The 14,096-nt window shown below is 35.8% G+C and overlaps 1 protein-coding gene across 1 annotated transcript; it reads right to left on the bottom strand.

The window, feature by feature from the left end:
* LOC109230920 (putative DEAD-box ATP-dependent RNA helicase 29) lies at positions 18-13,518 on the bottom strand. The gene is made up of 11 exons (XM_019396406.1): positions 13,062-13,518; positions 10,324-11,485; positions 10,170-10,224; positions 8,883-8,978; positions 7,891-7,936; positions 3,471-3,544; positions 3,264-3,316; positions 2,826-2,907; positions 2,684-2,740; positions 1,143-1,281; positions 18-744 (listed from the first exon to the last, which is right to left on the bottom strand). Exons 1-11 carry the CDS (start codon positions 13,423-13,425, stop codon positions 503-505), a joined length of 2,370 nt encoding a protein of 789 aa, XP_019251951.1. The 5' UTR covers positions 13,426-13,518; the 3' UTR covers positions 18-502.

Raw genomic sequence — 14,096 nt, forward strand, 5'->3', positions numbered from 1 at the left:
GGGGGGGGGGCCACATGTTGCAAAGTTTACTATGCTTGTGTAAGTTTCACAAAATACATATAATTGGTCCATAACCAGAACAATGTTGTAATTAAGCTGATGGGTAAACACTTCACTAATCTTGGTTGCCTTGATAACTATGTAGGAAATACTCTCACATACAACTTTTCCAGCAAAAGTACTTCTAGAAATCTGCTATTTGACCTCTATATAAAGCTTCAAACTTCTTGTCAAAGAAGCCAGAAATTTCACAGTATGTCTACAGGCAGTCTATGCTCCCATCTGACTACTATAAAATTCGCCTCTGATGCATACGAAGCTGCACAACCATACAGTAAAAACTTCACCTTATTTCCACTGATTATAAGGAGCAAAACTTGTCCTCGCATAAGAATAGACGAGTTAACTTGCGCGAAAGAACATCCCAAGTGTTCTTCTGGATTTGCATGTGTAAGCTTGCAAAAGGAGATTACCAGGAGCAAATGAGTCGATAAGCATGGAATCAACCTTGTCTTCCCTTTCCCTTCCCCTTTCCATTTCTGTTTCCGTGTCCCTTTTTACCACCTTTATTGAACTTCTTCCCCTTCCTAGTCTTCAAATAAGATGCTCTCTGCGCCTTCTTCTCTCTTTCCTTCCGAACTTGTTCGACATCTTTAATTTCTGATCGCACATGAGCATTAGGTATTGACCTATTGTTTCTCCCACCTCTGAACATTCGGCTACCACCTTGTCCTCTAGGACCACCTGTTCAAACAGAACAGGGTCACAACCATCAACCATGATTTCATTTCATTGAACGTAAGCAGGCAGAACACTATATCAAAACACAAGCCTTCATTTGATTGAAACAAACATATACTCGCAGGATATTTCAAACAAAATAAATTTGCACTTTCATCACCAACGAAACAACATGGAGCAGATAATAGCATGTTCCCAAGGAGGAAATTAACCATAATAAAAAAAAACATCACCACCCACAAATCCAATCAAGGTTAGACTCATTGATAAGAAGCAGAATATGGAGAAATATACTATGAACGCAACTGAGAGGGCAATGTACCAAGAAATATGTAGAATTCACCACTAAACATTACTACTGTTAAAATTCTCTTAGGATAGAGGTTTTCCAAAATAATTACCAGCTAAACTAGTTGATGCTGCAGCAGAGCCACCATCATTAGTTCCGTTAACAGATACTCTCTTGTGTGATTGGTCTTTCCACTTCTTGTATATCCCAGTCTTGTGGGTCTTCATCTTAGAACCACCCTCTGTCTTTATCTGCACACGTCAACAAAAAGACGTAAAAAGCTTTGGAAAGTCTGGAGACCTGATAACCTTAAGAAAGTCCCAGTAAAAGTCAAGTAAAACTCAATGTTATAATGCAATAAAAAGGTCAAGTCAAATAGGAGCACATCTACGGGAAAGAAACTATGATAGCGACCAATTATTCCCTCTATGTTGCTTTTATAAAATCACTATGTTTACGTCCTTATCATAGTCAATGTTGTTTGGTTCAGAAAGGGATTAAGGTTATATAGGGGAATGGACGTATTCCATGTTTTAATGGATAGAATCTAAGGACAGTCTAGTTTACATCAAGGATCTCAATGAATTTCTGAAAAGTGGCAAAAAATAAATTTGACATCCTTACTATTTTGAGAAAGCATGATTTAAAATCATTTCCCCACCTTCAACAGAAGTCAGGATGCAACAAAAAATATCACACACAGTTCAAAGATGAACCCGGCAGGAAACAACCAAAACAGTCTATATCTTTCAAGTTAATCTTTCTTTTTATAACCGTGGTGTCCAGGCCAGCTTGCGCGTATCTCGATTATTCCACCGTATACCCCTACCTTCCACCAGTTGTGCTGGGTAAAAATTCTTTTGAATATCTTTCAAGTTATTCTATCTGGGAAATAACCAAAACAGTCTCAATCTTTCAAGTTATTCTATTGGTTATGTTCTCTAAATACTACATAAAAAGATCTAGCATTAGAAAAGATACATCTAAATCGTTCCCAGGGCTTTGGTCTAGTGGTAAGAGCGCAATGTGTGGGTTAGGTGCATGTCACTGGTTCGAACCACAAAAGCCTAGCATTTAAGTTGAGAAGGCTAGAGAGGCGAGCCCATTATCCACCAAGTTTCGAACCGTGCAACATTGGCTCTCTGGAATTTCTCGGTTATAAAAAAATACAATCTTAATCTCTGACATGTCCAAGAGAAAGAAAAAGCCAAAGAGAGATGCATAAGGCAAAGACCCACTTGACTCCATAGTTCTTTGAGCTACTTAGATTATGATGAAAATTTAATGCAGTTATTATATTTCAGTTAGGTAAGTGTCCAGAATAATATAAGGAGTAAAGGAGGGAAATTTGCATTAAGCTCAAAATAACAAGTTACATTGCATTTTTTTTTTTTTGGTGATTCGCAAATAACAAGCTACATTGTTTAATTTCATTTCCTTAGCAATGGTAGATGTATTCTTTACGAGGCAAATATCTTTTAACCAACCATATACAAAGTTATCAAGGGAAGGGAGTCACATCTTCTCAGTGCTCGCAACATGAAAAGAAGTAGGCTCATTTCAACTCTGCTGCCACACTTCATAAAAAATTAGATAATTTATTCATCAAGTTTGCTGGTCCACAAAAAATAACATGCAAGGACAAAAAAATACCTTCCCACTAGCTGTAACACGATCTCCATTGTTAAGCTTGATGTATTTCTTACTCCTCTGTGTTCAGAACATGCAATCAGCATTCTAGAGAAAATTTACTCACTACATGAAAAAGGCAGCTTTATTCATTAGCTATAAGTACCTTATCCCAATGATATGTAGTCTTTTGTTTATGCAGCCCATTTTTGTCATCAGCTACCAAATCCAGAACAGCAGCATCCAACCTAATGTATGCAAAATACCATGATAATATAATGTAAATTAATGTCAGCGTTGTGGGTTCCAAGTCCAGATGGAGGAGGAGGCTGCAGTAGGTTGACCACCAATCTAAACCTAGTTAATTTAGGATGAATCTTCAATTTTTCACAATACAGAATTTGCCGCATTAGCAGTTTGAAGCTAAAAAACCGCAGTATTAGAATATTTCCCATTTCACTCGACGTCACATACAGAAGCAAAGACGAAAGGTTCATCCACAAAACAGATGAGAAAGCAGAAGAAACTACTTCAAGATGTGTAACATTTAATATCCATCTTCCATGCTAATATGTATAATAGGTCAAAGAATAGTGATGCTTGCCTATTTGATTCAAAACCTCGGTTTCCTCTCACGGAAAGTCCAGCCTCAAAATGCTGCCAGCAGTGGAGGACAAGTTAGATTAGTCATTCCATAAATCCAGATAAAAGAACAACATGAAAAGCGTACAACTCTAGCAGGATGCAAAAATCTGCAGAAGAAGAAGAGCTTAGGATTACTGAATCTCCTAGTTCAGAGCTAATTATTTACCTGATTTGTTGGTACTGAACTTATGAAGTTCTCCTCGTCTTTAAAGCTCTTCGCTTTCCTTTTAGAACCAGAAACTGTCCAAGTCCAAAAGAACAAATCAACAGAAGATCAAATTAAAATGAATATCATACCTGCAAAAGAAACAAATAAGCAACCAACACTGTTTTTCCTCATCTAGGCCTAACAGTCCGTTGTTCCTTTTATTTTCCTTTTGATGCAGTAGACCAACAATGCTTTTTTCTACTTGCTCTCCTGGTGACTTGAACGTCCATACTCATGTAAGGCCCTTTCTACTAGGCTATCCCTCCCTTGACTTTAGACCTCACAATCTTAACTGAGAGTGTCGTGTTCTAGCACCAATCTATGTGACATGTCTCTTATTCTTTAATCCTCACAGAGGAAAACTAAAAACAGCAGTGTCCATATCGATTTCCAATTGATTGCATATCTAACAGATACTGCCAAATCAATACATGTTTAGTTTATCCAACTTAAAAGTGACAATCATCTATATTATTGGAATGTTAAGTATCAATGTTAGAACTAGAATTAAGTTCCTAAGTTATATACTATCTCACATCAGGCAAATATCATGTGTACTGTCACACCATAATAGGTGTGCCCTGTATTCATTGAAATATCAAGTTATCATTGTATCTATAACTCCTCCCTCTAATTTTCTCAAATGGCATCCAAGCATTAAGATCCTGGTATAGATTTAGATACCTGTTTTTTACCATTAAAAACAAGTAGCTTTTGCCTACTCAAAGACAATCTTTGCACTTGTTTGACCTACTTCCATCTGGTCATTAGTTTATTATTTTGTTCTCCGATGACCGTTCTGGCAGCACCAGGCCACAACAACTATGTGCCCCCTTTCCAGTTATCATCCTAGTGGCATTGCACCTCTTCCTAGCGACCATATTGTGGCAGTGCCTTCCAGCCATTTCTCTAGCAATCAGGGTTCTTCAGATTCCAACCACCATATCTTTTTTGGCGAGGTCCAATGATCTAATTCTCCATTGCAATTCCAGTAATCAAAGCTTCTTTGACAATTTCTTCCAACAACTACCCTACTATTTACTTTTCTATGTTCTCAAAATAACAAACTCAAGTTAGTGGGACCTTGCATTTAAGTGGAACATATTAGAATGTTCAGTGTTAATGTCAGATTGCCAAAAGAAAAATATCTGAAGATCTGAACATCTAGACATTGTCCCATACAGAAGAAAAATCATTTGCTCGTGTCTGACACCTATAATTACAAGTAAATCTTGTATGCACCAAATTGTCAAGTCATCAATCTATCTCTCCTTTCTCTTATTTCTCAGACATACTGCCTGATACTTGAAGAAAAAGATCCTAAGTACTATGCAGAAGGGAGGGGATAAGCAAAATATAAACCACAGCATACAATGTGCCTGCATATCCCTGAAACAATATAAAACAATCCGTAAAGCTCTTTTTGTCATTTATGTATTGCTCAAAACAGTACAGTTCAAACTGAAAGTGCTCTCAGCCACGATCTTGCTTTGTTATTTCTTACTTGTTGCAAAGGTAGAGAAGAGTAATTTCAAGACTCCAACAGTATTTAAAAAAAACATATAATACACCAACCTTCTTCTTCTTCATAAAAAATACACCAACCCTCTTCTTTTCTTCTCTATTACGCATGTTTTGCGCTCCCCGACTACTCTTTGGTTCCAAGTGCTTTTTTTCTTCTACTGATAAGGGGTTCCAGGTAACTTTTAGATTACTTGCACAAAGAAACAAATTTAATTCCAGCCTGCATCTTTTAGGTAATCCAGCTGGAGAGAAACAGAAGATATTTTGAGGACAAGCAAGTCCTATCTACAAACTCTGTATCATTTGGCCTTTTTGGTGCAAAATAACAGATGATGTTGAAGTGTGTGACTCTCTCATCTAAAAGCTTAAGCTGTAAGAGATGGCACACTTTTAACTATTTAAAACACATTATGTCTCAACACGCCCTCTCATGTGTGGGCCCGATTCTTTTTTTCATGGGCCAAACATGTGGAATGTTTTCTTCCTCTCTCTCTTTTTTTTTTTTGCTTTGGGTGTCAGTGAGATTTGATCTCAGTACCTATGTCTGTTGTGCTACCAAGTTGAAGTGCGTGGCCATCTCATTTAAAGGCTTAAGCTATTAGAAAGAGCATACTTTTAAATATTTAATTATATTATGTCTCAACAAATGCATATGTGGTCAACTCATACTCCGTTGACCCAATTTATGTGGCATACTTTCCTTTACCGTCTGTCCCAAAAAGAATGTCATACTTCCTTATTTAGAAAATGTTTGAACTTTAAACTTCTTATTTTACCCTCAATTAGATGATTTAAAGCCACACAAATGTCTATGACTTGTTCTAGACCACGATTCAAAAGTCTTTCTTCCCTTCTTAAACTTTGTGCTCAGTCAAACACCTGCACATAAATTGGGATGGAGGGAGTACTTGATTTCCTCGGCTTCCTAGATGTTAAAGGAGGGGTGTAAGTTTTTGATGCGTACATATTTGCACCTTCTTGGTGCCACTTGAATAAAATGAACTCTCTTTTCTTATCCACCAAAAAAGAAAAAGATCCACCGACAGTTAGAAATTGTATTTTTCATATCCTCTCACGAACAAAAGCAGCAACAGAAAAACCTAGACATTAACCCCGAGATTCATGTCTCAGAAACACTGCAGACAAATTTTAAAGTAAACCTTCATAATTACAAAATGGTACAAGTGGTCCAATGAGAAAGTCTTATATGTCATAGTTATAACAAGCATAACGCACAAAAGAAAGAACTACTATTGTTGACAGCACCCATTAAATCTAAGGAGGCAGCTACACATTTACAAGTGTCTCAAGTGCTTGCCAAGGACCTCAACATAAATATTCTTTTGAAGTCTCAACTCTCAAAAGAAGTCGACAACCAAACGTTGTACTTTGGATAACACTCAAGATCTTATTATCAGAATCCAGAATATGAAAATATCAAGGAGGTGATACACTAAGCACATAAATAGTTTTATCTTTCTTCATTTAAATGATGCTCATTATCTTTTTAAGTACACTCCATTTGATGAACGGATGTCACATGTTCAAAATCAAACTACAACAGGGCTCAAGTCTACCCAACTTCCCATTCCAATATGATACTACATCTTGTATCAGTATATCTGAACATATGATTTAACAAGTACTGCGGGCTTGTTTGGAAAGCTACCTTGGAAATGGATTTTGGTGTAATAACGCAGTTTTGGAGTGTTTGTCTCGCGAAATAATTGCTTGGTCAACAAGGAATTGAATGTAACTGAGGGGAAGCAACTGCACTCTACGATTCTCAAGTGGGAGGTCAGAATTGCAAGGTGACAACTCAAATCCTCTTTTATTTTAATTTTCAGTATATTACTCTCTCTATTCCAATTTATGTGATATCCTTTCCTTTTTAGTCTGTCCCAAAAATAATGATACATTTCTACACTTAAAAACAACTTAACTCCATATTTCCAATAACATACCCAGTATATCTCCACATGTGGGATCTGGGGAGGATAGTGTATACGCAGACCATACCCCTACCATGTACAAATAGAGAGGTCATTTCCAAGAGACCCTCGGCTCAGGCAAGCACAAGTTTAATGAGATGATTTAAAGCCACAAAAATGTCTATGGCTTTTTTATATCACAAGTTTCAAAGCTTTACCTTCTTAACCTCTATGCCTAGTCAAACACCCTCACATAAATTGAGACGGAGGAAGTATTCCTTCATCACCCTTTCTCTTCCATTTCTTTTTTTTTCTTCAAACAGATATAGAATGCTTGTTAGAGCAAATAGATTAGAATTTCATACAAATTTTTGTTATGAGAATATTTTATGGGGAACACAACATTTTTTCTATCTTTTTGTTATTTAATAAAACGCAACAAATCATGAATTTCATATTATTTATATGAGTTGGTAAAAGTTTTAAATTCGCAGTTGGTAATATATTTTCAAAGAAATATATTTATTCATAATACATAGTAAACAATAATATTTAATATTTCTATACACAAATATTTGTCACATATTAAAGTTTATATTTCTATTCTTATTTTTTTATTTTAAACAAACATATTAAGAGTTTATTTACTTGTATATTTGAAATAAGTTTTATTTAGATTTTGATAATTTTTATATGAAAACTAAAAATATTTAACTATGTAACTACACTTGTACAATCAAACATGATACTTGGAATTACACTGTACTTATATTATGACAAAGAAGCACGCCCTTGTAATTACTACATCGTGTAATTACTACGCAGCCTCGTAATTAGACGGTGGTTTCCAAACACGCGCTACATATTCCTGAAAGAGGTAAACCTGGAAAGAACCACAAAATGAAGAGTGAATGAGGACAAACCTTGTTTCTCCTTCCGTTCTGAAGGTGTGGGATCAAAGCCATCTTCCTGGAGTTAAACAGGTAAAAAAAATCAAAATGAAGTCATTTAATCAACAATTGCAAATCATAAGACCAAATCATATTCTGAAAGAAGGATTCTTATGACAACATCATATCAAGTAGCTAGAAGGGGACCTTGCCACAACAAATAGCTGAAGGGAAAATTCCAACAACTAACAAGTGGGAGCTGCGACATGTCTCGTCTCCCAAATCTAAACATGCTAGTTCAGGTCAAGCAAAAAATCACTGTCATATGGCACAAGTCTTCTATTGAGGATACTTTTCAACATGTCATCAATTTTGTAGCCTAAACATCAGTATTTACCTCTTACTCATGTTGACTTTCAGTCAGCATGCAATTTTCCCAACCATTTGGTCCATGTCTAACACATCCGCATATTCAGTTCTTATCAAAGATCTTATTTGAAAACCAAAAATTTATTCAATAAAAAAGAAAAACCATAGTACCCTCCAGGATGGTTTTACTCGCCTGAAAGGTATCTTGTCAAATTTAATGGACAAAAAGACCAGCAAGGACTCCCACATCTCCAGCTCATTTCGAACTTCATACCAAAGAAAAGTAGCATAAAATGAAGCCATACACCCATGAGGAAAAGAATAAGAGACTACAGATATTAAAAACCTTTTTATACACCAACTATTTGACAAGTAGTACCCAAGTGTTCTTCACCAGGTTGAGGTTTAACTGGAAATGACACGTCTATTGCCTATCTCTACGTTCCAGCACCTTACTCCATAAGGAAGGAATTTCAAGGGAGTATCTAGGTGCTAAAATCAATAATTTCAAAAATAACCAGCATCTGAACATATCACATGACATATACACATAATATTCTGTCCTTTTCAGATTTCCTATTTGCATTTTGAAAGCAACTAGAGGGCACACTCCTAGAACATCTAAACAAAAGATGATACATATAAAAGAGCTTCACCTCTGGTGCAGGAACACTGGAGCGCTGTTGACGAACTTTATTGATGACCTCCTCATGAATAGCTCTTTTCCTCTTCATCACATCGACCCATTGACTCTGCATGGATTGTCCAAATTATTTGTTTAGAATCACCTCCGCGACATACAGGGGGATGGGGAAAAACACGTGCAAGTTGACCCAAAATGTCAGCATCTCTTAAGCTTAAAAGGCATGATGATAAATATACACTTAACCAGAATATATCACTGTCGGGACTGAATATGCCCCAAAATTGAGCTTTTAACTCATTTCTACATAATGCACCTCAAAGTAACAAGAGCACACAATCTTTTAAGAAGTTCTGTTGTAGGGATGAAGAACATAAAAGAGGAAAATCAGTGGCTAGATCAGGTTGCTGATATGTTCAAATGTCTAAGGGAGACCTAGCTATGAATTGTCCCCAACAGAACTCTTGCTCAGTACAGCACAGATGACTCACTAATCCCCAGCAAATTCACACATTCCATTCCGCTATCCATAGACAATAGCAACTTGGAACACTACAATTAGCTATCCAAATTAGTATCCTTCCCTTTTAACAATTTGCAAGAGCCTTTTTGTCTAAATCCAATTCAAGAATAGATATGATTCAAATAATCTTTTCTTAGTAGTTCCATTATTGTAAGTCTTTCAGATTCTCTTAATTTTAAAACATAGTATTATTTTTTAGTTAAGGTTGCTTAAAGTAACAGGCATATGATCTAAGTAAATCTATCCGTAGAATTGAACTTCAGGTTCAGTAGAATTGCAAACTCCCGTTCCACAAACAGAAGCAATAAATGTAGGTAACATTGCTTCAACCTCCTACTTCACCCCAAAAAAAGGTATATTGCATCTGGGAGGTGGAGGTGGTAAAGGACCTGGTGCTGAATCGCAAGTTGTCCCCATGAAGGGAGAAGGTGGAGGGGGAAACCATGGGGGATCAAGGAAGAAGGAAAAGAGAGACCTGATGCTGAATAACAAGTTATCCGCAGAATCGCCGTTTTCCCTCCTCTTTCGAGTATCTTGAAAGCAAAAGCTAAAAATGTAAAAGTATATAGTTTCCTAATGATTAAACAAACAAATATTATATATCATCAGTTACAGCACCCCATAGCCATCACCTTATATGAAGTGAAAGACGATACGAGCTGTAGAAAAATAAAGTAACACAAGTTGAATTCAAAAGAAACCATATAAAATAACAGGATTTTGAATTTTTCCATGTTCTAGTTGACGAAATAGAAGACATAAAGATGAAAAGTTTACATGGTTTTTTGACTTGGCAGCTTCACCTTCAGCTTCCAGGATTGTTTGCTTAGGTCTACAAAAAAAATTATATATATAATGTTAAAGAACAGAAATAATATAATTTCCACCATGACGATAAAAAACAAAATTATGGAAGGACTCGTAGAGTAACCTGAAGGCCTTCAAGCGTTCAGAAAAAGCCATTGCTGATAATTCAGTACCACCGAGGTCATTTTTGAACAGTGGATGCAACCCTTCACGTGGTAGGTCTTTTACTCTTCTAACGGACTCTTTTGAAGGCTTTGGTTTTGTCTTTGAATACAAGCCAAATGCTTTCATACAGGGCCTTTGCAGAGTTTCTAGTTCAGTTGATGAATCAATGATTTCCCGAACTCTATCAGAGAGGAGATCTAGAACAGTTTGAGGAAAACGTCCATAGACAGTTCCTCCATTGGCAACCGCTTGATCTATTTTGGACCGGACTCCATCCATATCTTGTAAAACCTCTTCCTCGGTTGGCGCAGCCCTGATTGGTTTAGACAGAAAGAGATGAAGATCTAACAAATAAGGCATGTCTTCAGATGTGAGAAGAGAATAAGCAGTGCCAATACGACCCGCCCTTGCAGCACGCCCAACTCGATGCACAAAAAGTTTAGGTTTTGGAGGAAAATCAAAGTTGATAACATTATCAAGCAGTGGAATATCAATTCCTCTAGCAGCCACATCGGTCACAATGAGCACCATTGTCTTTCTTGCTCTAAATCTAGAAACATGAATTTTGCGAGCATCGTGATCCATATCACCATAACAAACAGAAGGTTCAATACCCTCTTCTCTTAAAAGTATGTTAAGGAACTCAACATGATACTTGGTGGAAACAAAAACTAAAGTCTGCTGATCAGAACTTATTTGTTCACGAATCAGATACAGAAGTGCAGCATGCTTTTCCTCATGTCTCACAGTGAAAAACGCAAGCTTCAAGTCTGGACTTATCTTAGTGTCCAAATCAAGACGCACAAGCTGAGGATCTCGCAGCCCAGCCTTGGCAAATTCAGCAAGGGCACTCGGTAAAGTTGCACTGAAAAGCAGAGTCTGGCGATTCTCACCTAGATGGGTGAGAATACTATGCAATTGCTCAGCAAATCCCATGCTAAATAAACAATCAGCCTCGTCAAAAACCACATACTCCACAGTGCGCAGTGACATATCATCAACCTCAGATAAATGGTGCATTAGCCGACCAGGAGTTGCAATTATAATATCAGGACTTTGTGCCAATTCTTCAAATTGGCTTTCCATACTATCACCACCAACCAATAAACTAACACGAATATCTGCATCAAGGAGAAAAGTGCAACTTTTAACCAGTTGAGGCTACAGGTAAGATCTCCTAAAAACTCCTAGCACTAGGGGGAAAAGAGATATAAAACAATCAGTCCTAAAAGGTCTTGTAGAGTAGCCTTACTTCAATTGAATCAATATGACCAAAATTGTTAGGTCAGCATACGGTAATTTGAGAGAAGGCCATAATTTAGCTCCAGAAACCAACCCCCCCCCCCCCCCAAACCCAAAAAAAGGAAAAAAACCAAATCAATAATGATTAATTGCTTATGCTTATCTACCTTATAACTGGTGTCAAATTAAACTACTAATCAGATAACCACCTCCATAGAAGAGGTGAAAACAGGTTTGGTCATATAATACGCATGTAATTGTTCTTCAATTCTATCTAATACTCAATCAAATCCTAACCACATTTTTTACAAACAGAAGGTTCGATACCCTCTTCTCTTAAATTGTTTTATCACAATTTTTGCCCTGCATCTACCCAAACACGTAGAATATTCTTCTCCCTTTTCCCAATGTCATAAATTGAAAAAGGGAAGAAATGTTGAAATTTCTAGAATTTCACCTTCCCATATCGTTCTATTCACAAACTTAACTCTTGAACTAAAATTTCACAAATTCAGAGCCCATTTAGATTGGAATTTGAAAATGATATTAATTATTTAAAGAAGTAATTACTTCCTCAATTATTGTACTTCCTTTTTCGTCTGTTCCAAAAGAGCGGCCTCTTTCTAAATTTGGAAATAATGTAACTAAACTTCCCATATTAACAAATGTTATGGTATGTTTAAAACAACAAATTTCAAAAGCCTTATAACAACACAAATGTTATGGCATGTTTAAGATCCCAAGTCTCAAAAGTGTCCCCTTTTTTTTCTTAAACTCCGTGCCCAGTCAAGTAGGTTCCCATAAATTGAAAAGGAAGGAGTATTATAACTTAAACGAATTCACACGTGATAATCCAACCTGTAAATTACCATGAAAGAAGTTGACTAAGTAAAACAGTGATCTAAGCCATATACATTGACAATGTAAAAGAACCTTTAAACTATCAGTACATTATAACCTGCAATAGAAAACCAGCTACCATTGTTATCATATTACCAATTAATACTCATTAACAGATGTACCTGAAATTATCTAATACGTGACCTAATTGTGTAAAAAAATTACACTGGCAGAGCTTAAACTCATAAAACAAGTAAATTCTTATTTTGGTCGTTGTGATATATAACTCATCACATTTAACCTTCAATTAATTCAAACTGTGTTTTTGTTCCCTTTATGTAGGAAATATATTATATTTGGACTATTTTTTAAACTAAGTTATTCTAAATTATGAATTAACAGTTCAATTCTAATATAACACATGAGTAATAAAGTGGTGGAATGGTTAATAATTCAGGTAAATTTGTGAATATTCACAAACAAAAGAATCAAAAGTGCACATTTTGAGTAACTGAAGGTTAAATGTGCTTAGTCAGATATTTGCAGGGATTAAAAGGGACCAAAAGTGCTATTAACTCAATCGAAAAACCCAAGACGAGAGAAAAAGCAAAACACCTGTGAATCGACCAAGCTCTTTTGTAAATTTAAGTGTTTGAAGTGCCAAATCTCTAGTAGGAGATAAAATAAGGGCTCTAACACCAGCTTGAGGCACATGTTGCTTCAATTTCTCAAGCATAGGAAGGAGAAACGCCGCCGTTTTACCAGAACCAGTACGGGCCATAGCGACAACGTCGATACCGGAGAGTATGAGCGGCATTGTTTTGCGCTGAATAGGCGTCGGAACTCTGTAACCTTTCCGTTTGATTCCTCGGAATACATTGGAACTTAACCCTAATGACTCAAACCCTGCTGATTTTGCCTTCTTTTTCTCCTTCTCTCTCCGCTTTAGCTCCGCTTTGGAGCTTACTAGAATCGCCATTGGAGTGGTAGAAAGGAGGAAATTTTTTGGTGGCCGACTGGCGAAGGAGAAGAATGAAGAAAAGGGTTTTGGGTTTTGTGATTTTCCGATTTTCTCTTTTTCCTTTCTCTTTTACCAGTAGTCGTACGCGCATCCGTATTAAACAATATTAGTTAAATTAAATCCTAATCGGGCTTGTTTGAACATATTAAATCATATTAATTTAATAAATTTAAATTATCATCTTATTTGTCGATACGATATACCCAATAATAAAATCTCTATTAAACTAAAAAGACTTATATAGTTATTGAAGAACTTTTTTGTTTTATATTTTTCTTTATTACATTTTCCAATGTTTAGTAATTATACATTGTTAATAAAAATATTTATTAGCATATTACTTTGTTTAATATTTTTGTCTGATCGTTTTTTTTTTTTTTTTGTAATATGAGAGAAGATATATATTTTATTAATCTTAAAAAAATTAATTTAAATTTTATTCTGTTGTTCTCGATAATATTATCTGAATTTTGATGAATAAAATATCTATTAAATTAAAGGGACTTATATAGTTATAGAATAATTTTTTTGTTATGTATTTTTCTTTATTTATATTATCCAATATTTAGTATAATTGCATTGTTAATAGAAAGTTTTTATTAGCATATTAGTTTGTTTAAATATTTTTG

The sequence above is a fragment of the Nicotiana attenuata genome, chromosome 8, assembly GCF_001879085.1.
Source record: "Nicotiana attenuata strain UT chromosome 8, NIATTr2, whole genome shotgun sequence".
In the NCBI taxonomy this organism is placed as follows: domain Eukaryota; kingdom Viridiplantae; phylum Streptophyta; class Magnoliopsida; order Solanales; family Solanaceae; genus Nicotiana; species Nicotiana attenuata.